General features: G+C 34.9%; 1 protein-coding gene across 2 annotated transcripts; it reads left to right on the forward strand.

The window, feature by feature from the left end:
* Positions 1-344: 344 nt before the first annotated feature.
* pja2 (praja ring finger ubiquitin ligase 2) lies at positions 345-24,988 on the forward strand. 2 transcript variants are annotated; one of them, XM_088910731.1, is made up of 9 exons: positions 345-459; positions 3,162-3,362; positions 6,331-7,405; positions 10,665-10,844; positions 11,811-11,996; positions 13,914-14,025; positions 14,685-14,799; positions 23,367-23,482; positions 24,282-24,988. In XM_088910731.1, exons 2-9 carry the CDS (start codon positions 3,164-3,166, stop codon positions 24,405-24,407), a joined length of 2,109 nt encoding a protein of 702 aa, XP_088766857.1. In that variant the 5' UTR covers positions 345-459; positions 3,162-3,163; the 3' UTR covers positions 24,408-24,988. The 2 variants fall into 2 exon arrangements, with proteins under 2 accessions (XP_088766857.1, XP_088766858.1); XM_088910732.1 differs by lacking the exon at positions 345-459 and having other exon boundaries at positions 3,282-3,379.
* Positions 24,989-26,133: the final 1,145 nt, after the last annotated feature.

Here is a 26,133-nt window from a genome sequence, read left to right on the forward strand (position 1 = left end):
GACATAAACCAATCATTTGTCTCATGGAGGTTTTATGAAGAGTTGATTAGTTCAAAACTGGGGTGCTTAAACTTTAGAAAAATGTCAGTATTCGTTCGTTACTGTTATTTTGTAGACCAAAGCAAACAAATCCTTCAGCTAAACAGAGCTGAATTTTTTGCGGATTATTGCCTTAAAAAAATAAAACTAAGCTAACTATTCATAGAACTTTTTTCTTCATGTCTCTTTAAACATAAAACTAAGCACCACTTCCATAATAGACAGGTCCCAGTCCTACCCCGTCATCTCCACTGGGAAATCCAGATTCTCGTCTCTGGCTGATTGGATACGTGTTGGCTGTAAGCACACTCCTCCTAGCACTGACAGGACAAAAAGATTAGATGACGCCGTGCTGTGCTGCTGTCGTAGGTGGGCGGAGTTGGTTGCGGCTTTAGTTGATGTAATAGCTCTGGAAGGCAGGTAAGGTTTGTTTTCTGCGGAATTAAAAGGCAGTTTAGTTGGATTAATGCATTTCAAAGAAACTATTTCACTAACACATAGCATTATGTGTCTTATAGGTTCACCGGTGATTTCAGTTAGCTCTGCTTCATAGAAAAAAGGATATAGCGCAAGAATAAGACACAAGGCCTAATGTTTACCGTATTTCTATGCACACAGAGATAAACATTGGAGGATAGTTGTAGTGTTTCAATGTTTAACAAGATTTCACCTTTCAGTTTTTAGCGTGCCGAGTTTAGCAGTAGCGATGGAATAAGTAAGTATTGTTTGGTAATTAGAGTTATCATATACCTCCAAATCAGTAAGTCACACGGTATTAAAGTCAAACTGGATTGTTTTGTTATCCGGATTTAAAGCAAAACATCCTATCGCAACCCTAGGATGGTCAGTATCTTATATGTTCCCCTCCACTTAGTTTCATAAGTGATTACCACTAAATAGATGAAAATAAAACAATTTTTAAGCCCCTAAATATAAATAATGTTCTGTGATTGAGGTTTTAAGAGTATTCAGGTATTTGTACGTCATCTTCATTGAAAAGGCAATTGACTGCAAGTATGTACCAGTATATATTAATAAACATCAAATCTTTAATGTCAGAAAAATTGAATATTGGTCTAGTTTTTGGAAACTGTCTAATTGGTCTACACAATTTTATTGACATGGCAGGGGATCCCTTGGCTTATTTTCTTTTTTTAAATATTTTTTTTATATATGTGAGACCAATAAATGATTTTGTTGCACTCTGCAATGATACTAAATGAATAACTGAGGCTGCAGAACTTGTTTAAAATCTTGCTTACATAGATTAGTTTTCTGAGACATTTAATTTCACATGGCAGTGTTTGCAAGCAGGATGTGTCTAAATTGCTCTTCATTCTGGTAGAACTAGTAGCGTTTAAGGAATGCTTCTCTAATGTAAGACGGGGTGTCTGAAAATACTGTACTTCATACAAAGTGTTGTGAGAGAAACAGCAATAAATGTGCAGTCACAAACCTCCAGATGAATTAAATAAGTTGTCACTAAGGCATACCATATTACAATTCAACTTCTTAATGTTATTATATTGTTTTATAGTTTATATGCTTTCAAGTAATGGTTACATTTGTTAAGCAACTTTATTACAACAGTGGTATTGACTTCTTTCTTGTGCTCATACAGTGGCCTAAGAGAATAGTTTAAGTATGAATTATACTGAGCATCAAAAACACCAGTTTCTTTATGCATGAATGTTTTTTTAATAATAAAGTTTACAGACTGTGGGTATTGCTTAAATAGTTTTGGTGTCATTTTTATTTATTGATTATTCATTACTGGCCATGATATATTCAGTTAATATCATGTTTAAGCTCTAACCCAGCTCATTAGTAAGAGTTAATTTACAAGTTGAGATGACTTTACCTACTGAATCTCAAGTAGGGTGAAAGACAAGAAATAAAAATACAGAAAGGAAAAACATGTCCTGCTTAGCAGCCTTTCTGCTATCTGTGTGTTGGAGTCTGACAGTGCTCTGTTGCTTGATGTCAATTATAGGCTGCAGTTTGCAGCACCATGAGTGATTGATATCTTGCCAAGATTGAGACATCAGCATCTGGGTGTGATCGTCTTGGCAGGAGTATATAGTTAGTATAGAACTCAACTTAATTGATTAATGGCAACCTGTCTGCATGATATTACCTTCATCAAATTCTTAAGCCTTTCTTGGTGCCATTTCTGCTTGCTCATCCTGACATTATTTCAAAAGGACAATGTTCCTTCTCATGTTGCACATGTAACGGCTTAATTACATGGTAATTACTCATCAGGCTTGATCCACATTCCCACTTTTGTTGTGTGGCATCTAGGGCTTACATGTCAGTAAACAAGTACATGCTTGTCCAGAGGTATGGGCCAGAATTATTCACATCAATAATCCCATATATGTAAGCTTATGTTGCTTCCATTGCTTGTCACTCATGCTACTAGATTGAAAACCCCTGTTATTGACAAATGTTAATCAGTCTGCTGCTAAAAATATTTTTTCCTGATAATTTTGTTACACACATAAGTGATACATTTTTCTGATGATCAATATATAATAAAGGTGCATGGTAACTATACAAAATTGTCATTTGGTAGAATTGCACTAATACTTGAAAGTTACTGCATTCAGTTGCTGCCAGGCTCTGACTGGTGACTGTGGTGAGTCATAGCTAATTCTCTTAGCTAGATTAGGTCTCCTTGGAGGAGACATTTATCCTTTAGAATAATGTTGCTTGGGCAATAAAATACATTGAAGATCTTTCTATATTATAATACCTTGTTTGCCAGCAGTGCAAGCAGACAGTTTTTGCTCTTTTCAAACTTCTAATTTAAAATATTTCATGAAATCTTAAAATTTTATCTTCTCACATTATGAAGTCATTATACCTTGATGATTCTGTCTCTCATGTCAGGTTAACACATTTTGCCCATATAAATTTCAACTTGAATTCAATTGTGTATCTTCTATATAAATCAAGGAAAACATATTAAGCCTATTCAGTTATTGCTACAACCTAGGAATGCTCTGTATGTTAAATGGTTTCAGTACCGTCTTACTGAATTATTGTTTGTTGCCCATCTGTCTTCCTCAGAGTACTTTTTATCCAAAGGTTCATGTGAGTTTCTCCACTTTTTACAGAAATGGGTCAGGAAGCAGGCAAGCCAGCCTGGCCCAAACCAGCTGGAGGCTATCAGACGATCACAGGAAGGAGATATGGCAGAAGACATGCATATATAGGCTTCCGACCAACCTTGGCAAAGCAAAACATCCCATCTCCAGGAAATGACATGGAGTGGCAGGAACTGGAGATGAGCAGTGTTCACGAGGAGAATTCTTTATGTGTGTCCAGTTCAACCGTAATGTATAGTGTATTTCCTTAGCTTTCAACTAGAAAAGTCTGTTTTCTGATCTGTATTGCTTTGGAAAAGTGACATCCACAAAAGTGAGCTAGTTTTTTTTTCAGATGATTGAATGCACAAGGTGAATGAGGAATTAATGTATTTAGGACATGCAGGACAGTTTTTTTTCTCAAGACAAAATGTATCTTTATTGATGTGAATAATTCTTTTATTGATGGACAAACGGTTCACAAATTGTTAGAGAAACAAAATGCATGATATCTCATAAAAACAGAATGCCTTGTAAAAGTTTTCAGACCCTCCCTACGTACACATTTTTTTTTCAACTGATTAAACCTGAATGCTCGGTAAGAAGATTTCTAGGGGTATGATAAGTTTACTGTAAATATTCGTACAAACCATGATAAGATATATTAATACCGCTATCATTAATCTATTGATTGCATTTGTGCTGTAAGTATTCAGATCTGTGAACTTACAATGGTGGAAGCACCTCTGAAAGCAATTACAGTTGTGGGTATTTTCGGGTAAGTTTCTACAATGTGCAAGTTTGCCCATTGGCTTGGTGAAGTTGTTTTTCCTTCTTCTTGCCAGGTCTTTGCTCATTCTTTTTCAGGTTGTTTGATGATTGCTTGTTGACAACAGTTTTCAAGTCTTTCCACAGATTGTCAGTAGGGCTATTGGGCCACTTGGAGGCATTCACTTTCTTATTCTTAAGTGTAGCTTTGACCTTGTGCTTTGGGTCATTGACCTACCGAAAGATGAACTTTTGTCCCAGGTTTACATTTAAAATCAGGTTTTCCTCAAAGATTTGCCAGTACTTGACTCTGTTTATCATTCTTGATAAGTTTCCTATTCCCTGCTGATAAGAAGCTGAACAGCAATATAATGCTGCCACCGCCATGCTTGACAAATGGGATGGTGTGCACTGGAAGAAGTGCTGTGCTGGGATAGCATCAAACGTAATGTTTTTTGTAATGCTGTTTTTTAGACCAGAAACATCCAATTTTGTTTTGTCTCAGTATAAAACCTTTTGCCACATATTTGAAGTATCACTAAGGAGCTGTTATAAATTCCATGTGCAATTTGAGAAGATTTTTTTCTTTTTTCATTCCATACTTCCTTTGTGGAGTGACCAGGATATTTTTGAACCATGGACAGTATCGTCCGTCTCAGACACTAACTCTTTCGATGTAACCTCTGGCATCCCTAGCCAGTTTCCTCCTTGTCTGGTTGCTGAGTTTGGAAGGGTAGTCTGATCTAGGCATTGTCTGGGTGCCTTCCATTTCTAAAAGATTGACTTCACCTTCTTCAAAAAGATACAAACCAAAATTAGCATATAATGGCATTATAAGCAGTTGAGCATATGACAATATATTATTTATATGGGTAGTTTCAATTTGAAAGAATCTGGAAACCAAAACATTTGAAATGCTTCTGAATGTATTGAAAGGGGTCAAAATGATTTCCAGGTATTATAGTACATAAAATACTTTTATAAGCTCCAGGTACACAATTTTCTTTATTTGTTTTGTTGTTTGGTACATAGAGATGATATAAAAAGATAATGTAATCTCTGCATTGGCCTAGTGTAGGCTGTCAAACAGTATAGATATTTGAAAGTACTAAAGGTAATTTGTTACAAAATATGTTCTTTCATTTTAATGGCTATTCAGGAAGCCTATTAGGCTGTTTTATAGCATATGGACAAATGCAAGGTGAACACAGTGAGTAGAAAATATAATAAAAAAAATACCAGGCTAATGTGGATGTGAACAAAAGCATGTGCATGTCTTGTCAGTTATAGAAACAGAAATGATGAAAAGCCTTCATTAGAAATTAATTTTTTGTCTGCTCTGTATTCTTTTTTTCCCATAGGGTAAAGTCCACCTAATTCTAAATGTATGATGATACAAGGCATGTTAATTTGTTTTGAAATGTGTTTCTGGCTGTTCTTAATACAGTCCTTCATACTGTATGTGGACAACTTCATGCCTGAAACAGTTTCACAGTGTGAAAGAGGCTGAAGGCAAAAACCTATCCAGTTCTCACAAACTCATCTTGCCATCTCTTAGATTAATGGGTCTTCTCGGGTTAAATGTGCTCCAGATGAATTAACCTTCCTTAAATGTTCGTAACACTTTGTGGTCCCCATGGATCCCAGTGTAGTCTCAACACCCAGCCTCTTTGATTCATGTTGAGAGATCAACTAAGCATTTGGTAGTGTTTCCATAGATGTTTTTTGACTTTCTTACTTTCTCTCCAAACAATGAAACACACTTGGATTATTTCAGCCGGAGCTAAATCGCAGATAAAGTTTTATGGAAAGAATTCTTAATAAGATCATCTTACAAAAAGATAAGGACAGACTTTAAGACCCTTAATCTTGCATATATACACTATTTTCACACTACGTTGGGTTAAAAATACTGTCCCCATACAATTGAACTTGCTTAATGAACAAAGGAAAAAGGTGAAAGAATGGGTTTCTTCCCACAGTGCAAAGTATAGCGTGAGGAATGATTCAAACCTAAGGTACAACTGAAAAGCAAAATGCATATGGAACTAGAGAGTCCTTTTACCCTAATTCACTTTTTACGCTACAAAATAAAAACGTTTTGAAGGAAATGCATAAAAAACTAATTTTGAGGCATTAAGACTAAGGGGATATTAGACATGTCTATTTTAGATCAAATACATATTTAGATTTTCAATTTTTCATTACCATCCATTGTTCATAAATATTTTGAAATTAACATGACCTGAGAACTTTTAAATAGGGCAATCAATGCAGAATGAATCAGCTGTTCTTCTATTAAAGAAGTGAATTACCTGCAATCAACATCATGTGAACCCATTTAAAAAACCTGTGATATGAGTAATTTGAACTTAAATTAAATGGAAATATTTCAGGCAAAAACATTAATTCTATTTCTGTTTTTCTTTAGCATCAAATGGACAAATCACCTCACCATTACAAGCCATATTACCTGTGGAATCTAATTCAGTTCATCCAGAAGCAAGTGGAACAAACTTTTTCAAGGATATCTCCAGAGTAAAACATGTAGCTTCTCAAAAGGGCAATGAGGCCACTTCTTTCTCGTATAAAAAGCTGAAGTCTGATTGTGATGACCCTAATTCTAAGAAACATTTAGGACCAAAGAAAAGTTCAGAGGCCTGTGCTTGGCCAACATTTGAAGACCAGAATGAATGCTCTAGAAGCCCAATTGGTTTAAGTTTTGTAAATATCGACTCTTATGAACCAGACAGCAGTGATGGAGAGGAGGATGAACTTAGTGGAAATTCGTCAATAGAAGCACATCCTGGCTTTCAAAAACGATTGGACAATATGATCTGTGAGCTAGAGAAAGAATTTGATTATCTCAGTGGTTTGCATTCTTACCTGTGTACAAAGACCTGTGAGAACCATGATCCTCTACCTAAAAGTTCTTGTCCTGAAAGGGACATTGAGGAGCCACAGCAGAACAGTTTTGTCAGTCAGAAAAGCAATTCTTCTGTGAGAGAAGAGAGCATTAACCTGTCAAACATCTGTAATGACAGGCAAAAAAAGCTTGAGGACTCAGAGATCAATGTTTCCTTAGTGAGTGAGTGCACCCCTCAGAAAAGCTTTGACTGGAAAAACGACCAAGGGGTTTCCCAGACAGAAATGGTAGTCCGACCAAAAATAAGGAAGCAGTCCACTGACAGCCATTTGGAGAAAAGCAAAGGCTCTCAGTTAGATGATGCTCAACATGGATTTTGCAGGAAAACACAGGCTGCAAATAACACATGGAGCTCCATACCCCCTTTCTTTTTGACTCAAACTGAGAAGCCAGAAAAGGAGTTCCTCTATGAGATTAGTTGCACCGACTCTGCTCCTGATGAACTGAGGCCTTTTGAAGGAAAGCAGGAGCGTACGGAGCTGCACAACAGAAATAAACATGACGAGGAAGATGACGACCTTTGGGAGGATTTGGAGGACTTCGGTGAAAAGTGTGTGTCCTTCATCAAAGATGATAACAGGTATTTTTGTTTGATTCTCATAGCAAAGTCACCATTGGCATTGCCAGTGACACAGAAAATTCATGTAGGTACTACAAGTTTAATTTTAAATTAAAACAATATTGTGTTGCAGCTCTGGATCTGGATCTTGGTTATGCTGCACTGAGTATTTCAGTTTCTTCAATGTAAATCTTTCCAGGCAATTAATGCATACATAGGGCTCTTTGTTTTAAGTGATTATTTTTAGTCACATGACATCCCTTAAGATTACTGTAAGCTGATTCTGATAACTAATTAAAAATGCTAAAACTCTGTTAATTATGAAACAAGATGAGCTGCTTTTCACTTATCACTGTGACTAAGTGTTTTGCCATATTAATCCCTCAAGCAGTTTACAGGTGACATTGATCCCTAATCCCAGAGCTGTTTAACTTGCATTTTAGCCCTACAGTTTCACATGTTAGCCTAGAGTGGATTCTTTGTGGTTGTGATTTTATTTTTTGGCAGTAGTTAAGTGAGATAACAAGACAAGTATTCTTTTTTAACAGAATGGAGATGCATGCAGAAATTGCATGTATGATGTTTAAGATCAAGTAAAAAATCACCCTGAATTTGAGCGCAATGCATACTTCTAACTAAATGTTTTCATTTTTTTAAAAAAGATGAGAGATCCAATGAAGACTCCGTAACTGTATTTTTGGTGTTATTTCCAAAAGCCTACATACTGAAAATGATTTTCCAAATCCAAAAAGTTACGTCTCTGCTGCTTTTCCTTAATTTAGTACAAGTCTCTTTGTTGCTTAGATACCCGTTAAGTTTTGGTCCTTCAGAGAGCAAATCGGTGGCAAAGATAGATTGTAGGCTATAGCTTCCTATGGTGTTTTCTGTTTAAATCTTCTTTGTATATTACTTTTCATGATTACAGTACATACTGGTCAGCTTTGGACCATTCTGGAAATTTTAGTCTGTTATATGACCCTGTATGTGATCCTCGGTCAAACTAGGCTGTTATCTAGCTAAATAAATACCTAATAAGGTAACAGGCTCGATACTCAATGTCTTATCTAGCCACCTCAGTGATCCTCGGAGACATTAGTGTCAGGGATTAGGGTTGTCTCATTCTAACCAAAAAGGCATTAATCAATATAGGCATCAACTTAATATTTAATTAGTCCAATTTTAGATTACACTATGGGGTACACATTTTTTATGAAAATGTCTTTAAATCAGAGGTTAAGCAGCACTATTATGGAGGTTCAGCACCAATTGGAAGAGAGGGGCATCTCTCACTCACAGCAGTGTGTGCTTTCATGTATACCTAGTAGGCTACAGGAACTGCTAGTTTAAAAAGAGTCAGGAGTTCTTGGCCAGCTAATCACACTTTCTGTCATGCAAACTGGTGGTGCTTTTTCTTGGAAAACGTTTTGGGAGAATGCAGATTATTTGTTTTAATGTGTCTTAAACAAATGGTAACTGTAAGAAGAAACTGGTGAATTGCTGTAAATAACTTGCATATTATATGTCCGTGTTTAGTTGTAAGTAGCTTGGATTTAAATCATTGTGGCTTGTCTCTTTAGAACATAAAAGATCAGTGGTTTTGTCACAGGTTAGGTGATGAAATAAGGTTTTGAGGTCCTGATTTTAAGTTACTTTAGAACTGACAGTTCATTATCTGGGTGGGTAGCTGCGTCAGCATGTGTAGGCTGCAAAGGAACAAGTAATAGGTTTATTCCATGCTGAAAAAAAGAAGAAAGAAAACACAACGTTTCGGCTGTGGAGCCTTCTTCAGGTGTGAGAAAGACCACACAGCTGGGTTAGGTCTTTCTCACACCTGAAGAAGGCTCCACAGCCGAAACGTTGTGTTTTCTTTCTTCTTTTTTTCAGCATGGAATAAACCTATTACTTGTTCTTTTCCAGTTCATCATCTTACCATTTTCTTTTGCATTCATGGAAAAAACTAGTTTCAGCCTTAAATAAAAGAATATTCTTTCAACCAATGTTTTGCCTGATTTAGCCCTTTATTGGTTGAATAAAGATTATAGATATCATAAAATTTGGATTGTTGGTTTTGTAATGTTATAGGAGTATATCTTGGTTAAAGTAGTTTTGTAATCTGACTTACATTTAAGTTCACAAAAGCCCACAGTGGTGATCATTAGTTGGTAATGCTATCAACTAGATTGACTTTATTTCATTAACCTAAATGTACACTTCTCATAGGCAGGTGCTGCCCATTACTTGAAGTATGTATAGGATGGACTTTTGTGCAAGCTTTTTGGGGTTATTGAAAAAACCCATATCTCTATATGATGTAGTTTGCTAATGATAAATTTCTAAAAATTGTGTCCAAAAACAACAACAAAACTCATAAATTCTCAAAAAATGATTACCAGGTTCTTCTTTGCTTTTGACATAAAGTGCCCAGTGTCATCTTTAAATATGCATAAGGCACCTGCCTTCTCAGTAAAAATAGCTTTTCTCAGGAGCTTTATTAAGCACTTGTGATGCTCTTTCATGAAAGGCATCAGCTTTTGAAGTTAACTGATTTGCAAAAAAGAAAAGGGTCTTGATGTTGGTAATAAACTTCTAAAAGTGTGTGGTTTTCAGATGATTAGTTCTTAAAGGTAAGGTTCTACAAATTATTATATTTTGCACGTTTTTGAAAAAGACCTTTTTTCACATTCCATTAAACATTGGTACAGCAGAGCAAGAATATAATGCAAAATGTGTTCTCCTTGGACTTGGAGAGCACTACCACCATGTAGCCTGATCTTGTCAGATATCAGCTAAACAAGGCTTAATCTGGTCAGTACAGGCAGGCAAGATAACCAAGGTGTATGGGTGTCAATACTGGTGTCCTGACTAAATTACTTTTTGTGCTTGCACAGACTGGCCTACCAAATTCACTTGGTAAAGCAGTATCCCATTTCCCCTCTTTATCTGTTTTATAATGGAGTTACAGAAGCATAATGGCTGCCATAACCTTGTGAAGAGTTGCATTTCAGGGAGATGAAGTGTCTTTCCTTTGTGTAAAGCACTTTGGAATAAAAAGGACTATATAAATACAAGGAATGAATAATATTGTTATCGATACTTGCCAGGGAATCAGGGTGTAGCTGTCGGTTAAGTGTTGTCTTATTGCTGGCAAGGATGTCAACAGATACAGTGTTAGTTCAAGAGAAGACTGTTTTTCACTTTTTTGGAATATGCACTGCATTCAAACTTTGACTCAATTTTAAAAAAAATAAAATACATTTTTACTCTTGTGGTATGTTAAAAGTTCAGAGTGCAGTGAAGGAGAATGGTCAGCCACCTGCACCTCCGAGTCAGGTGTGGACAAGCAACAGTGCTCCAGTGGTGAAAGCTGGGAAACTCTGCCGGGGCTGGATGAGCCAGAACATGACCTTCAGAGCAACAGCAGCAGCTTGGACGATATTCCCGATATCAACTTTAATCCCGAGTAAGGATCCTGCCATCTCAAATCTACAGAATGAACATTTGTAAAAGATATGTGAATGCAGTCATTTCAAACCAGACAATTACTGTTACGTGGTAGATATTTTGAAATCTTTATTGTTTTAGACATTAATTCAGCAGTTTTTCTAGGTATTGGTTTAATTAAAATGCCAAATTCCTTAATCCTTGTAAATGGTAAAAATTTTACATAAGATAATATAAGATCACTTAATTAGCCATATACAATTTCTTGTATTAGGAGTTTGTCTTTTCACATACCCCAACTTGCTCTCCTCGAGACACACAGACAGGGAGAGAAGCTTGGGGTCAGAGCGCAGGGTCAGCCATTTATACAGTACCCCTGAAGTAGTTGGGGTTAAGGGCCTTGCTCAGGAGCCCAACAGAGTAGGATTCCTCTGCCGGCCGTGGGATACGAACCAGCAACCTTCCAGCCACTGGTGCAGATCCTTAGCCACAGTGCCACAGCACTGCCCATAAACAGAATTTCACTATTAATATTAATACTACTGATAATAGCAAATTCTGTCCTATTGTTTATCAAAAGGAGATAAAATTGGGTAGAATGGTAGTAAGCAGTGCTATCTCGCAGCACTGGGGCCCTGGGCTCAATTCCTGGGTTGCTATGTGTATGAGTTTGTATGTTCTTCCCATGGTCATGTGGGTTTCCTCTGAGCTCTGGTTTTCTCTCATAGTCAGAACACATACTGGTAGGTTTATTGGGATATGGGAAAAATTGTCTCTGATGTGTCTGCATCTGAGTCTGAATGTGACCTGCAATGAACTTGCATCTCATCCCGCAGTATCCTATCTTTTACCTTTTGCTTGATGCGATAGGCTCCTGCTCTCCCTCTACCCCATATTGAATAAAGCTGTTTGAAAATAGATGGATAAATGTGGGAAATTTTAAGCATTTTTGGGTGATGCTCTGCTTTTCTGCGCTCTTTCGTAGAGGGCCAATGCTGTTGGAAGAGGGCGAAATCCCTTGGCTTCCTTACCAAGAAGAGACGGACAGCAGCAGTGATGAAGAGACAGATGGGATGAGCCACTTTGTTCACCCAGGTCTTTTTATGCTTGATGGGAACAACAACTTTGAAGATGACTCTAGTATGAGCGAAGATTTTGATGCAGAGTGGAGGTTTGTATTCCTTTTTCAAACCTCTACAATTATTCTATAGGAGGAGATTTGCTTTTTTTTTTCTTTACATACAGCAATGTAAGATGTTAATTACTGCTAATCTTAAATTAATATAATGAAGTTTTTTTTTCATTTCAGGTATATTTCAGAAGGTTTTCTTTGTATTCGAAGAATGTATTCACATTAGTAGCACAAGCTTTAAAAGAGCTTTCACTAGTTCTTGCTAGGGGAAAAAAGTAACTGTTAGAAAATAAATGTTAAATACAGCATTACAATACATTTTTCTTCAGTATGTTAATGATAGTGTTGTGTGTTTAATTTCAACAGTAAAAAGCTGCTTTTTCGCACTTTCTTTTTTGGACGTCTTGTTAATTTGAAAAAAATAGCTCTTTAAAAAAATACGTTAAGTTCTGTTTTTACATTAGTTGTTGTTGAACACTTCTGAAGTCAGTTTTCTAAGAATGTTTAACCTTACTTCAGTTAAATGCTCAGTCTAATAACGTATCATTACCATTTCTCATTTAAATGGTTACGGCAATGATGCCAGTTCCCACATATCAGATGATTACTGCATTGTTCGTTTTGCATTTCATGATGTAAGTGAAAGAAATTAAATCACACAACAGACATTTTCAATAAGTTTCTGTATCTCTCAAGTGCTTTGTCTGTAATTGATAAGATGTTTCTTTTGTGACTCCAGCCTCTACATTTTGAAAGAAATATGTTAATTTGAAACAATTGCCTTGAGAGGGATTGTGGTGATTTCTTCAATTTTTTCATTACTTGTTGTAAAACATGCCTGTTAATAATGAGTGTTAAAAGGCTATTAACAGGGATATAATGCATTAGTATGAATAATGTGTTAATGGGCAGGGCACTGTGCAAATAACATTACACGTGGAACTGCACTGCAGACAAATGTTACTTCAGAACCACAGACCATTTATAATGTAGATACTGTATATCTTTTAAGTGGGTTTTATAAAACTAGGACATGGGAAAGCCTAGATTTTACTTTGATCAACTTTTAACCTACATTTAATTAGCCATGCATATACAGTAATTGTGATGTTCAACATTGCTTATTTTGAAAGATGCTGGATGTTGCTTGAATTTCTGAATTGCTTGAATATTAGTGAAAGATCATACTGTAATTACTGATTTTTTTCTCAACTATCCCTTTTGCATTTTTCATATGCTTTCACTCTGTTGAAAAGTATTTTTTAGAAACAAGAATATACATAATGAAAAAAGTTTATGTAATACTAAGTTTTGAGTACAGCCACAATTTTGTGAAAAAATGCATTTCAAGCAAGGGTTTGCAATATTACATTGATAATGTAATCTTCTCTTTGAAACTCAGGAATCAATTTATGTTACTAATGTTCTGTGATAACAAAGTGAATCCCGAGATGGAATCTTCTGTTTGAAACACATGAAACCATTTGTGTCACTAATATTCCTTAATTACAAAGTGATTCCCAAGATGGAATGCTGCTCTGAAACTTATTAAATTCAATACAGTGGAGCAGCCTTTTATGTTGGTCATAAAGAATCAGAAGTCATTATGAATGTTTAAAAGCGCTGACTTTTCAGATCTCAGCTTTTGTATTATATTTTGGTTGCTAGGGTAGATGGATTAGAAAAGAAAGCTAGCCCCCCACTTACTATTCTGTGCAATGCATTTTGCTGATGTTGATGGAAAAATGCTATTGTCATAGCAGACTGCTATTCACATTTCTCAATGGAGGGAATAATTTATTTTTATGCTCAATTTCCTTTATTCTGGAAATAATAAATCATATGAAACTAACCTACTTATTATTAAGGGTATTTGAATTATGGCTCTTCAACATACCATTCAAGAGGCTGGAAGACGGAATACAGATTAACTCTTGTCATATTTTTGTATTGCAGATTACTGGATGAATTTGGTGAAGGTTTTGGAGTAGCTCAAGCTATTTCTTATGTGGACCCACAACTGCTCACTTACATGGCTCTTGAAGAAAGGCTAGCTCAGGCAATGGAGGTGTGTATATCATTTTCAGCTCCATTAGCTTATATAACCACTGACCACTGATATGCTTCCAGGTTCTTAATGTTCAGCTGTAAAGGCATGGCGGAAAGTGTAAACATGTTTTAGTACAAGGATGATAATACACTGATGCAAAATGAAATTCCAGCAAGAAAAAAAAAACAAACCTCAGCAAAATAACTGTAGCATGCTGCATTAAAATGATCTGCATGACCAGAGACCATTCAGGGATAAATTAAGATCTGAGATATTAAAATGTCATCTTCTGTGGGCTAGAAACCATTTGAGGTGTTGAGAGAAAGACTGGTGAGTGTGTTATTTACTGATGATTGCCATTCTGCCCTTGATAAAACAAAGTGAAGACAACATGCATGGACAGATTGTGCTGATCACTATACGGACTTTTGCATTTTTCAAGCCTGCTGGTATGGTAGTGGAAGTGTAATGATGTGGAGAAAAAACCTTCTTTAACAGAGGAATGGCCTTTCACTGAGCAGTAAGGTTACCCTCAGTCTGTACCAAAGTCATTGAGCTAACAGCCAGCTTTCATACAACCTAGCACTGTTTTTAAGGCTTTACCGTAAACACTTTTCACTTGAGTTGAAAGAAAACATGTTAGACTATAAATAGTTTTTTCTTTATCTTGATGAAAGGCTGCTCTGGCACACCTAGAGTCCTTAGCTATTGATGTGGAACAAGCTCACCCTCCAGCCACTGAAGAAATCATTGATTGTCTGCCACAGATCACAGTATTGGAAGATCACCATGGTATGTTGTTGGTGTTTCTTTTTACCTCCAGATATAATACCCCATACGTATATATAAATGTTATATATATATGTGTGTATCTTTGGATTCAAGCCTAAGATTATGTGCAACATGGTTATAACAAAAAACAATGTTGCAGTATTGCAAGCAACTGTGTTGCCTTTCTTAATGTTACAGCTTTCACTTTAACAAATTCAGGTCAGTGTATGGTGGGATTTGTTGACTCATTATCATGACTAAATCTGCAGAAGGTTTGGTATCTTTCTTTTCCCCCCTCAGTATCTTAATGTGTTCTGCCTGTGCTTAGTTTTAAGAATATCATCCTCAATGGTTTTAAATGCGTACAATTTTTGTCATTTTTGCAGCAATTTGGAAAGCTGAACTTTTCTGTTTTAGTGACATTTAATTGAGTGGAAGCTGTTTGAAATAGTTTTTAGACTAGCAATATAGAACCAGCTTACATTAAAAAGTGGACAACAACATATATATGCAGTTATTCAAAATGTACATCAAAATGCATGTACTAAGCTAGGTGTGTTGTACCATGGTATGATTCAGCTTGCCAAATTTAGCTTTCACTGCCCATAGAAGATCAAAAGGCAGCACTTGTGGTGTATTAGATTTTATTAAAATGGTTGCTTCATTTTATCTGTTGTACCAGTTATTTAAATCCACTTAATATGGAATCACATACATAAAGGGACATTTTGGTGCCTGAAAATAAAAGTAACCACAGTATAACAGTGTTTCCAAATGTAATATATTAATATAAATATAAACAGTACCAGTCAAAATTTTGAATACACCTCCTTGAAATCATGATTATCTGTGCTTTAAACTGTATGAACGTGTCTATAAACACTTATTATTTAATTACATGATATATGTACTTATAATCTTAAGTGAACTGCATTGAAAATGTTAATTTTTCAGTTTTCAATAAAATGAACACCCAAAGCAAGCAGATTTCAGTCTGAAGCCCAGGTTAGTTAAAAGTCAGAAATGTGTATAACATGGTGTTAAAACATTAAAAGAAGTTTAAAATTGTCTTTGTTAGATGCTCTCACAGTTAACTAGCATGTTACCTCATTTACCTTTTGTCACCAATAATTGGTAAATGGGTGAGGGGCCACGATGACTAAATATAGGGAGCATGGGCAAAAGTTTGTAAATCCTGAATGAACATGGCCAAATTTGCTCAGTTAAGACAGGAAAATGAAAAGAAATGAAGGTCATTTTTTAAGACAAATTGCAAGAACTTTGCAAGTTTCAGTAACTGCTGTGGCCAAGACTAACAAACGATATGAAGAAAGTGGCACTCATAAGGGCCCAAGGTGACTTCAGAATCAGAGAATATGTTCATTAAGTCTGCGAAACCGGCAACTAACTGCCCCTGAAATACAAGCGTGCAGATTTTAATTTAGCCCATCCATAGTGAGGCATAGGTGGTTCAGTGGCAGAATTCTTGCCAGTTATGGGGGAGGCTGGGGTTCAATTCCTAGCTAATGTGCAAGTTGTACCTTAACAAATTGCACCTTGGGCTTAATAAGAAGACTATTTCTCTAATAATAAAATATAATAAATAATATGTACACTATATTGGTATTTGTTTTTAATTTTATGTTTATATTTTATGTATGTTAAATATAAAATATTTTTAGAATTTTAAAAAAATATAAAAATAAGTTAAGTAATAACATGAATAACCTCCGTAGTGTACGGTTAGCAAACATGTGAATACTGCCTTAGGAAAACCAGTCCTTCCTGTCATTTGACAAACAATCTCCAGGATGCTCAGAAAGAATAAGGGAATTTGGGGATGCCCTTAAACAAAAATCCCAATTGAGGTTGTTATGTGTATATTTGCTTTTATATAATTGTAAAGCCACTATATATATATATTTTTATAATTATAATCTAATATTTTTTTCTTTTTTGTTTTCTTTCTTATTTACGCCTAGCTTGTATTGCTTTAATTCTCGAGATACTGTTGTGGCTTTAAAAGCACACTGTATCGTAATGTATTTAAAAGTAAATCAGTGTACAGTAAAAAAACAAAACGGAGGTCAAAATAAAATGTTTGAATTTGAATGGCTTTGTTGATCGTGTACTGTACATTAAGTTGCATTGCAGCTCATACAAGTCTGCAATTTATTTTGCCGTTGAGGTACTGAAAAGTATGCGCCGCTCAAACATTTATGCATTATAATATTAACGATTACTTGCAAAACAGTGGTGCTGGTAATGGCATCTTGATAAAGGCAGTCTGAAAGAACAGTGCTAATCAGTATCAGAATCTAGATGGCAGGCAATATTTCTAAAGACTTAAAGACAATTAGCGCAGACAATACATTGTGGCAAGTGTTTTTGAGAAAAATGTTTATTTTTTAAAAGGATTTTTTTTCTTTGAATAATTTTACCTACTGAAAGGTTAGATTTCTCTCATATTTTCAGTGTAAGATCAAGCTGATAAACAACAAAGCCATTTTTTCCATAGCCTTTTTTTGCTCATCTTTACCAAGGGTGCCAATAATTCTGGTGGGCACTGTATATGGACTGTGCTGTGCCTCAAGGTTACTAATGTGGGTTACTGTGAGAATGGCAAGTATCTTTACTTAAAATAACTTTACTAAAAACCTTATAAAAGTAAAGAATTATTATTTACAGTAACAAAAGTTTCTTATTAGGAAGGATTCGTAAGATGTTTCTTATAAGATTATTTATTATTAACCCTTTATTGCAGTTATTTCATGTATTGGATATTTGACCTTTCTGGGGATTAATACAATATAGATTGAGCAAAAAAGACTCTTATCAGATGTGTTAAATATTTTCTTTGAAATATTAATTGTTAAATATTTAAATGTTATAATACCTTTATCCATTTTATAATCCAAATAAATTAAACTGCTTGACTAAAATGTGACTAAAGCCAATTCTGTTTTAGTTGACTAAGACTAATTATATTCCAAATTTAGTTGACTACACTAAATTAAAAGTGGGTGACTAGAAAGTGACTATGACTATAATAGACACTTTAAGGCCCTTACACAGGGCCTCTAGTATAGTACATGACCCCTCCCATAAACTCTTATGGGAGGGGTCATGTTCCCTCCTACCATCTGGGAAAAGAAATCTCGGTGTACGTGCTAGCTCCACCAGACCCTGTAACAGCTTCTGTAACAGCCTGCAGGCTGTCAGGCTCCTCAACACCCTGGAATCTACTTGCACCCACCCCAATTCCAGAAACAGGGTTTAAATCCCCCCAGTGTGTTGTGTATATTGTACTATGTATTGCCTTGTTATTTGCACTATCTGCACTTTGCACTATGTGTGTCCTGTCTTCAGTGTCCTTTCTGTCCTGTCTGTATTTGCACCATGGACCAGGAAGAACGATACTTTGTTCCACTGTATACTTGTATATGGCTGCAATGACAAATAAGCGTGAACTTGAACTTAATCTAGTTGACTAAAACTATGACTAAATCATGACATCTGGTGATTAAATTTGTACTGCCTGAAGTCAGTGTTTTTGGCATAAATGTACATATGCAGATTTAACACATAGCTTAAATGTGAAAAACAGGATTATCTACAAATAAAACAGTAAAAGTAGTGGGATGTGGCAGAAAATTAATTATTGCTCTCACAGCTTCTTCATGCAACAAAGACAATGCACTGGGTGCAGGTATGTATTTTTTTAACTGTGATCTTACAGGTTAATGTAAACTATAGTGGCTCATCTCAACAAAAAGGTTTGTGAGCTATGCTTTTCAGTATAACAACATAACATTCTTTTACTTAAACAATCTTACATCAAGATTATTAGCTTTGTACAGCAGCATCCTGGTGCCATGTGGGGGGAAAAAAACTTGTATAGGACTTTTTTTCTCCTAATTAGGACTTTTTAAACTCCTATGTAGGACTTTTGTTCTCTGGTGTAGAGCTTTTAATACTCCTCTTGTATACGTCAGGTTTATTCAAATATATATTTGCTCATCGAAGTAAGTAGGATAAGCATTTGGTGTTCTGGCAAGAGGTTACTTTGCAGAACCATTTTGGAATACCATATAGCATACATGTTGTGACAAAAGGTTACTTTCCAACATATTTAGCATAACATTTGTTAATATTGACATTTTCTATGAAATATGTTGTGTACTTAGCTTGGTATAGCATAACCCACATGCATTTTATTAGTTAATGCTAAATGAATAACAGGAGAAATTTGCCATATTTTTTTGTTTGTCCAGGTTTTCAGAAGCGATACATTTTGTGACCACTGTAAGGGGCATCAGAAATACATTAGTAGGGGAGAACACATGTCAGAATACAATATGCCAAGTTCTTGGAAGGAGGCTCTAGAGTTCTACGCAGTGTTATTCTGTGAAATAGTGACTCTCCCAGCTTTCATTAAATTTCTTTTTGTTTGCCTGCAACCACCTTAGGATCACTGTTTGTTTTATGAGATTCCATCTAGATAATGTACTTTGCAAACCCATCTATTGCCCCATTAATACATATGCCATAAGGTTTCAGTTATAGCTTTCCATGTGCCAAAGATAATTAGGTCCAAATTTGTAATACACTCTATTGAATTGTATGTCACTGGTGTTGATCAACCCCATCACAGTCAATAACAAGCAGAAGTTGTGTAAAGTTAAAGGCCATTTCATGAAGCAAGATTACTCAGTTAGCTGGATAACATTGATGAATATGTTGACAAAAGTCTGGATTTTCAAGATCAAATTCACATTAAGTAACCATAGCAACATATAATCTATTACTAATCTGCTCCAAGCATGTTAGTTTAAACTGAGAGATCAGCCCTCCATCAACGCCGTAAAAAGAACATTACAGCGATTCTCCCTAGTTTTTTTCCCTTCCGGAATCAACAGTCTAGGAAGAGAGGCGCGAGACTCGCACCCACATGGAGAGTCTGAGAAAGCAAATAGCAGGCGTTGTTAATCATTAACTATTCAGAGTAGTATGTTACTAATGGTGAAGAAAAAAAGGGCAGCTACAGTAAAATAATGTATACAAATATTTTAGATAATAAAAATTTATTATACATCTTTTAAATTTCTAAAAGCAAACATACACGTAAAAAGCTGAATTGCAATTTCTGGTTTTAGAGCCCTTAAATTTCCTTACTCTCTCTGAGCATCCTGGAGATTGATGGTCTGGTGATTTGTCAAATAATATTGTACATTACTCAAAGAACAGTTGCTTTAGGAACCTTTCCTGAGACATGGCTGTGCAAGCAAATGAGGTTGATATCCAATTTGTAAATTAAAGAGAAATCAAGTGATGGAAAACGTTTACTGTATGCAATTATAAAGCTTCCTCTTATCCCATCAAACCGTGATCAAAGTGTGTGCTTGGATACACACGCACACATGATGTTGACTGTAAAACAGCAACAAAAATAATAGAACAATTTACTTTTTATAATCAATTTAGCAAAGCTAACTTCTTGAATTAGCAAATACAGAACCTGTAAACAATTTTAATTGCATACGAGTTAAAATAAGAAAATTGAAAGGTCTACATGACATTAGAAAATGTGTAATGATTTTTTTTTGTGCTTGTGATGGTATATACCGATTACCCTAGAATTTCAGGTTGGGCCATACAGTCCATCCTGGACCAGCTTAGATTGACTATATAAAAGAGTTAATTCCATTAGAATGAACTATAGCTAACCAAGTTCAGGCTGGCTTCCTTCAGTCTTGAATGCTTCTTCTAATGAGAATTTGAAAGTGGTACATGAATTCTTATCTAATTTCTCTTACCCATGACTAAAATGTTATTCAATTAGTGTTTGTGTTTCAGATTTATTTTAAATTAAAGTTGGAATTGTAGCCTATTTTTTTAATTCAATGCTCATAAACTATTCAGTCTGCAAGTTTGTTCAATCCTTTTTTTAAATAGTTGGTTTGTCTTGGTAGTTTTGGAGAATATACCATTTACTAATGGTAATTTATTATGGTAACTTATTAATTTTAGTTGATGTGGTAAATTTGTAAATATTTATATAGACCCGTTTTGTAGTATTTTATGTAGTTTGTGTGTGAATGCAGTTCCGTAGATTAACGTCGATTAAGTAAACTATAATATTTAACTGTTAGTTAGCTAACATTTGCAAGGAATGGAAATTCTCGGGTATGGTAACGATAAAATATAACTTTTAAGTGCCACTTCTGAAATTTTGTACTGGTATTTTGATATAAAGTTCTTTAATTATTTTAAGCGTTCCTTAAGTAAGCCTATCTGACAGTTTATCCTTTTAGACGACAATATAATTATCCTGGGCAAAGAGCTGTTCACAAAAGTTGAATAAAACCACTATTGACCTACCCATGGCCCCGTCCCTCCTTATGTACCATTGCTTAGTCAAGATTTGACTAAAGACTGAACAATGTATTAATCTTAACCTTTTTTCAATTTGTCAGTAATCGTCATAAATCCTTGTTTGAAATAGGTTAGTTGTTGTTTCTAGACTATTCATTAATTTTTTTTTATTTAATAATAATTAAGAATAATTGCTTACACTTACATAGTGCCTTTCTGGACACTCATTGTCCCAATTCATTGATGGGGATTATTAGGAGGTCATGATTGGTAAAGGCCAATGGGAAAATTGACCAGAACCTCTATTTTATGTCTCAACCGAAGGACGAATTTATCAACAGGTTTTTCTGATTTAATTTTCTATGCTGATCATTGCTTCTAGGAAGTCCTTATTAAAACTATGGCACCGTTTAAACAGTTCTGTAAAGAAGAATGGTTTAAAATTATTGAAATTGAAATTAAAATTATTCAAAACAAATGCAGGAAATGATAAACAGTTATTGGAAATGTTTATTTGTGTTCAAAGAGATGCCATCTAATAATTCACATATTTCACAGACGTAGCTGTCCCCACACTTAATCTTTGATCCATTTGGGCTATAATTATGGAATTAAATATCATTATAATTCCATATCTTTTATTCAGCTTGCAACATGTTGAGCCATGGGCAGGGAAATTTATTAGATTCATTAATGTTCATGGTTTTGTAATAAATACACATTTTAGTATATTCATTGCATTATTTGTCTTGCATGTAACTTAAATGAACATTGACATAATATTATATTAATGCATATGTAAACCTAAAAAAACACCTCACATTCACAACAGACTATACATTTTTTTTTCTCATATATCTGTTGAACTGAATCTTGCTTATTTTATTTTTAGAGGAGTCTTTCTTATCCCCAAGGGGCAATTTGTTAAAGTACGACTTTGATGGCATTGAATTGAACTGAGGCCTCCCGCATGGCAGACAAGAATTTGAACACTGAACTACCAAAGCATCACACTGATTGATTGCAGACTTGTATGAGCTACAATGCAATTTACAGTACACGACCATCATTCTTTGAAAGTCATTCAAATCACTACTGGCCTCTTTTGTTTTGTTTTCTTTGTGTTTGTTTTTTAAATACAATATGTTTTTAAAGTCACTATGCATAATATATTTTTAATATAAAATAATTTTTTCTAATTATTTGTAATTCTGTATGCTGTATGTAATTAAAATACTGTAATTCTTTTACTGTTATACAGTATTGTGACATAGTGTCTTATTTGGAGTTGTATATAATCATTGTATTTGAAAATGTGAAAATGTTGTGAGTCCAGTATACATACTGTATGGTATGATTAGTGCAGGAAAACACTAATGGTTTAGAAATGTGTTTTATTATTAAAGTAAGATTTCTGACAGCCACAGGTATCTGCAGCGCTTTAAGGATTCACTGCACCACCTGGCAATTTTACAGATTAGTGCAGTCCTGCATCAGATTATTTGAAAAAAATTAAAACGGCAAGATGTGGTACGGTTTGTAATGCTGCAGCACTTGTTGCGGCATGCCACCTGTCACCTTGCATATTTTAAGTTGCTGCACCTGTAAGTGTTTGTTTATGGTTGTGAAGACGTTAATGTTACAAATGGCATTTTATTATATGTATATATGTCATGTATCATCATCCTTGGCAGTGGTTTAAGGAGTTAAGGACTGCTTAAATCTAACGACAAATCTGAACATAAAGGGTTGTTAAAAAAACAAAAAGCACCTTTACACTCCATATGTTTAGGAGAAAAAACAATCCTAATTGTGCCTCATCTAGAAAGAATGAAAGCAATATATCTAGAAGTATGTATAATAGCTAAATAGTACAAATACCCACAGTTGTGATGGAAGGAATACATTGTTTGCCCTTATTACATTTTTTATCCTATACTACATAAAATAAAGGCTTTGTACTTCAGCAACTGGATGTGCTATTGTGCAATATATACAAGTCACATTTCAATTTCTAGTAGAATAATGAAAGTTACTCATGGGTGCTCTAGCTGTTGAAAGTTGCTCTAGAATGTAAGCTTATAACTTTACAATAGACGTGTAAAACATGATGGAGACAAAGTAATTGTCATTCTAGACAAACCAAAGACATTGACATTACTACTGTCAGTACATAAAGTACATTTTTACTGACAACCTGTCTGCATTTTCAGGCCAGGAACAGTGTTGTGCCATCTGCTGTTGTGAATATATCAAAGACGAAATAGCAACTGAGCTGCCATGTCATCATGTATTTCATAAAACCTGTGTGTCCCTCTGGCTACAAAAGGTATGTGAAAATTTAATGTAGAGTATATTACAGTGGCTCTTTTAAGTGTAAGAATGTTCTTATTGTATATGCTTAAAGGGGGGAAAAAAATGTAATTGACTAAATATTTTCTTAAAATTAGTTTAGAAATTACTTTATCTATTGTGTAATTGAATTCCACAATGATGGCTATTTATACAGCCTAGATGCAGATTTTTTAATTGAGCTTATTGATTTTGCAATATAGAGAAATTTGATACTGTATTAGAAAAAGACTGATCATGAATATGATTATTATAGCTGCTTGTGCTATGACATGAAAATGATTTCCTTTTTTCTTTTTAATTTAAAATGATTTAAATCAGAAATGGGGTACAGGAAATTTCCTTATATGTACTTAATATTACATTAGCCTACATTTCATATGTATTTTTGTGACAATTCTAAATTATGAATACTATACCTCATAATTTTGTTTTTTCCAACACCTAGTGTTATTAGGGTTATATCTAAGAAGTCTTTTTTTGTTGTTTTTACACAACTGTTTCATGATGCATTCACATGCCTAAAGCATGGTCTGAAGCCTCTTTTCTGGAGCGTTAAATAGTTTAATTTAATAGAGTTCAGAATGATTTAATGGACCCATTTATGTGCTTAATTAGCATGAGTTACCATTATAGGTCTTCATTCTTGGACTGTTTAAAGGTACCTATAAAACCTTCTTTGCTTGGGTCCTCCAGAACTGGGGTTGCAGACCACAGGCCAAAGATCTTTGGTAGCCAACTGACTTCCCTTTGATGTGATTTACTGTCGTTATCAGTCAGGGACATGTCCGGTGTGTCGCCACGTTCTGTCTCCTGCACTCCCAGAAGCAGCCGTTGCCACTTCCTTTGTGTCGGATCATGACACTCCCCCGTCCACCCACAGTGCAGCAGGGATGCGATGAGGACCAAACATGCAAGGATAAACAGGGACCCGCAAGATTTTTTTAAAATTCAATTTTCCAGTGTAAACAAATACCGAAGAGCAGTACTGCAGCGTAGCATAGTTTAATCTCCTGTGCACATGATGTCTTAATTCTCAGTGTAGTAATACAAGTGTTGGATTGAAAGTTAAAAAAACTCCACGAATGACTACTGTTTTCTGGGAAAATATCGTCAACACAAGCTTTTGTTATTTTTCTGTTTTGAAAAAAGTCAACCGAGGAGATGCATCAAGCTTTTATGAACATTCACAAAATGTGAAAAAAATGACAAATTTGCTTTAATTAATAATTAAAATGCATATCTGAGCGGTGAATGTTAGCAAGTTATTGGTTTAAATTATACATGCATAAATGTAGCAAAATTGTGACCTATATGGTCCACATGGAAATATTGTTTGTTTCGACTGCTCGCTTTGCTTCTCTTCAGCTATTGAAATTGAATTCACAGATAACTGCAGTGCATATTGTGTATATTCCCAATTTACTCATTTGCAAGGTATTTTGGTCCCAGTGTTCAATAAAGGCTGTAGCTCTTTCTCCAAGATGTTGTTTCTGGCATTGGCAATTCATTTGTCAGTTATATAAAAGCAAAGATTGTGATTTAAATTACTTTAACACATTTGGGAGTACCCTGGAAAATATTTAAGAACATTTGTGCTTTCAGAAGAAGCTATGAGACTTTGGATCAGCTTCAGGTAAAGTTATTTTTCTGCATCACAATGGGACTCTAGTAAAACAACCCCTAGGCCAAATATTGAATAATTATGGCTTTCTGAAATGTCAGCTAACCCCTAGTGTGTTCTTTGATCACAGTGGGGTTTGATGTAGGGATAGAAATTTATTACAGTCTGAAGAACCTTAATTATAGAACAGAAACATTAAAAGATACTTCCATTTGCAATTTGTAAAAAATGAGACACTTGTATAATCTCACATAAAATATTTTTTACCACAAATACTTTTTCAGTTTGCCAGTGAGCAACAGTTTGTTGAAGAAGCTTTAGATCTTTAAATAAGTAGGTAGCAGTTTACATCATGGGCATATATTTTATGCCAAGACAAATTAAGATAACATTTCCAAATCCAAACTCCATTTATTCCTATATTTTTATTTTGACCTTTATTAATGTTTCTATTAATATCATCATGTCTTGATCCTTTTGTACTTTTCTGAATTCAGCTTTTGTGCTTATTTTCCATTTTTTTTATCTGTGCTTTGGTATTTGCATTTATTTTATCTTGCATATTTCTCACTTTTTACCTGACACTTTACAATACACTTTGTATTTTGACAGCCATAGGTGTGGCAATCAAAGCAACTCTTTTTCAGTCCATTGTCTTGTCTAGTGCTCTAGAAATTGGTACTCAACTGCTTTTGATAAATGTGGCAAAATTTCTCCACTCCAGTACAACCTATCTTTATAGTAAAACAGCCCTTCAATTTCAGGTAGTATTGTAATAAACATTTGCTTTGAACATCTAAGAGGTCCAGTCTAAATAATCAATGAAGAGCTCTGAAACAAGTAGCTTTCTTAAGTCTTGTATTCTACACAACTCTTCCTTTATGAACTCCCCACACGACTGTATTTTTTAATACAATGATAGTATGTTATTGCCATTAAAAGCTGTCAACTTCAGAACAGCTGTCCTTAAGATGAGATAGTAAAACTACTTTGTAATTAAAGAT

The sequence above is a fragment of the Atractosteus spatula genome, chromosome 3, assembly GCF_055471065.1.
Source record: "Atractosteus spatula isolate fAtrSpa1 chromosome 3, fAtrSpa1.hap1, whole genome shotgun sequence".
Lineage (NCBI taxonomy): Eukaryota > Metazoa > Chordata > Actinopteri > Semionotiformes > Lepisosteidae > Atractosteus > Atractosteus spatula.

Bases quoted from the DNA above. Each gene is read 5' to 3' on its own strand.
- pja2 (XM_088910731.1), top strand. From the start codon at position 3,164: ATGGGTCAGGAAGCAGGCAAGCCAGCCTGGCCCAAACCAGCTGGAGGC. The intron at 3,363-6,330 runs GTGTGTCCAGTT...GTTTTTCTTTAG, and splicing joins TCACGAGGAGAATTCTTTAT to CATCAAATGGACAAATCACC. The intron at 11,997-13,913 runs GTTTGTATTCCT...TTTGTATTGCAG, and splicing joins GATTTTGATGCAGAGTGGAG to ATTACTGGATGAATTTGGTG.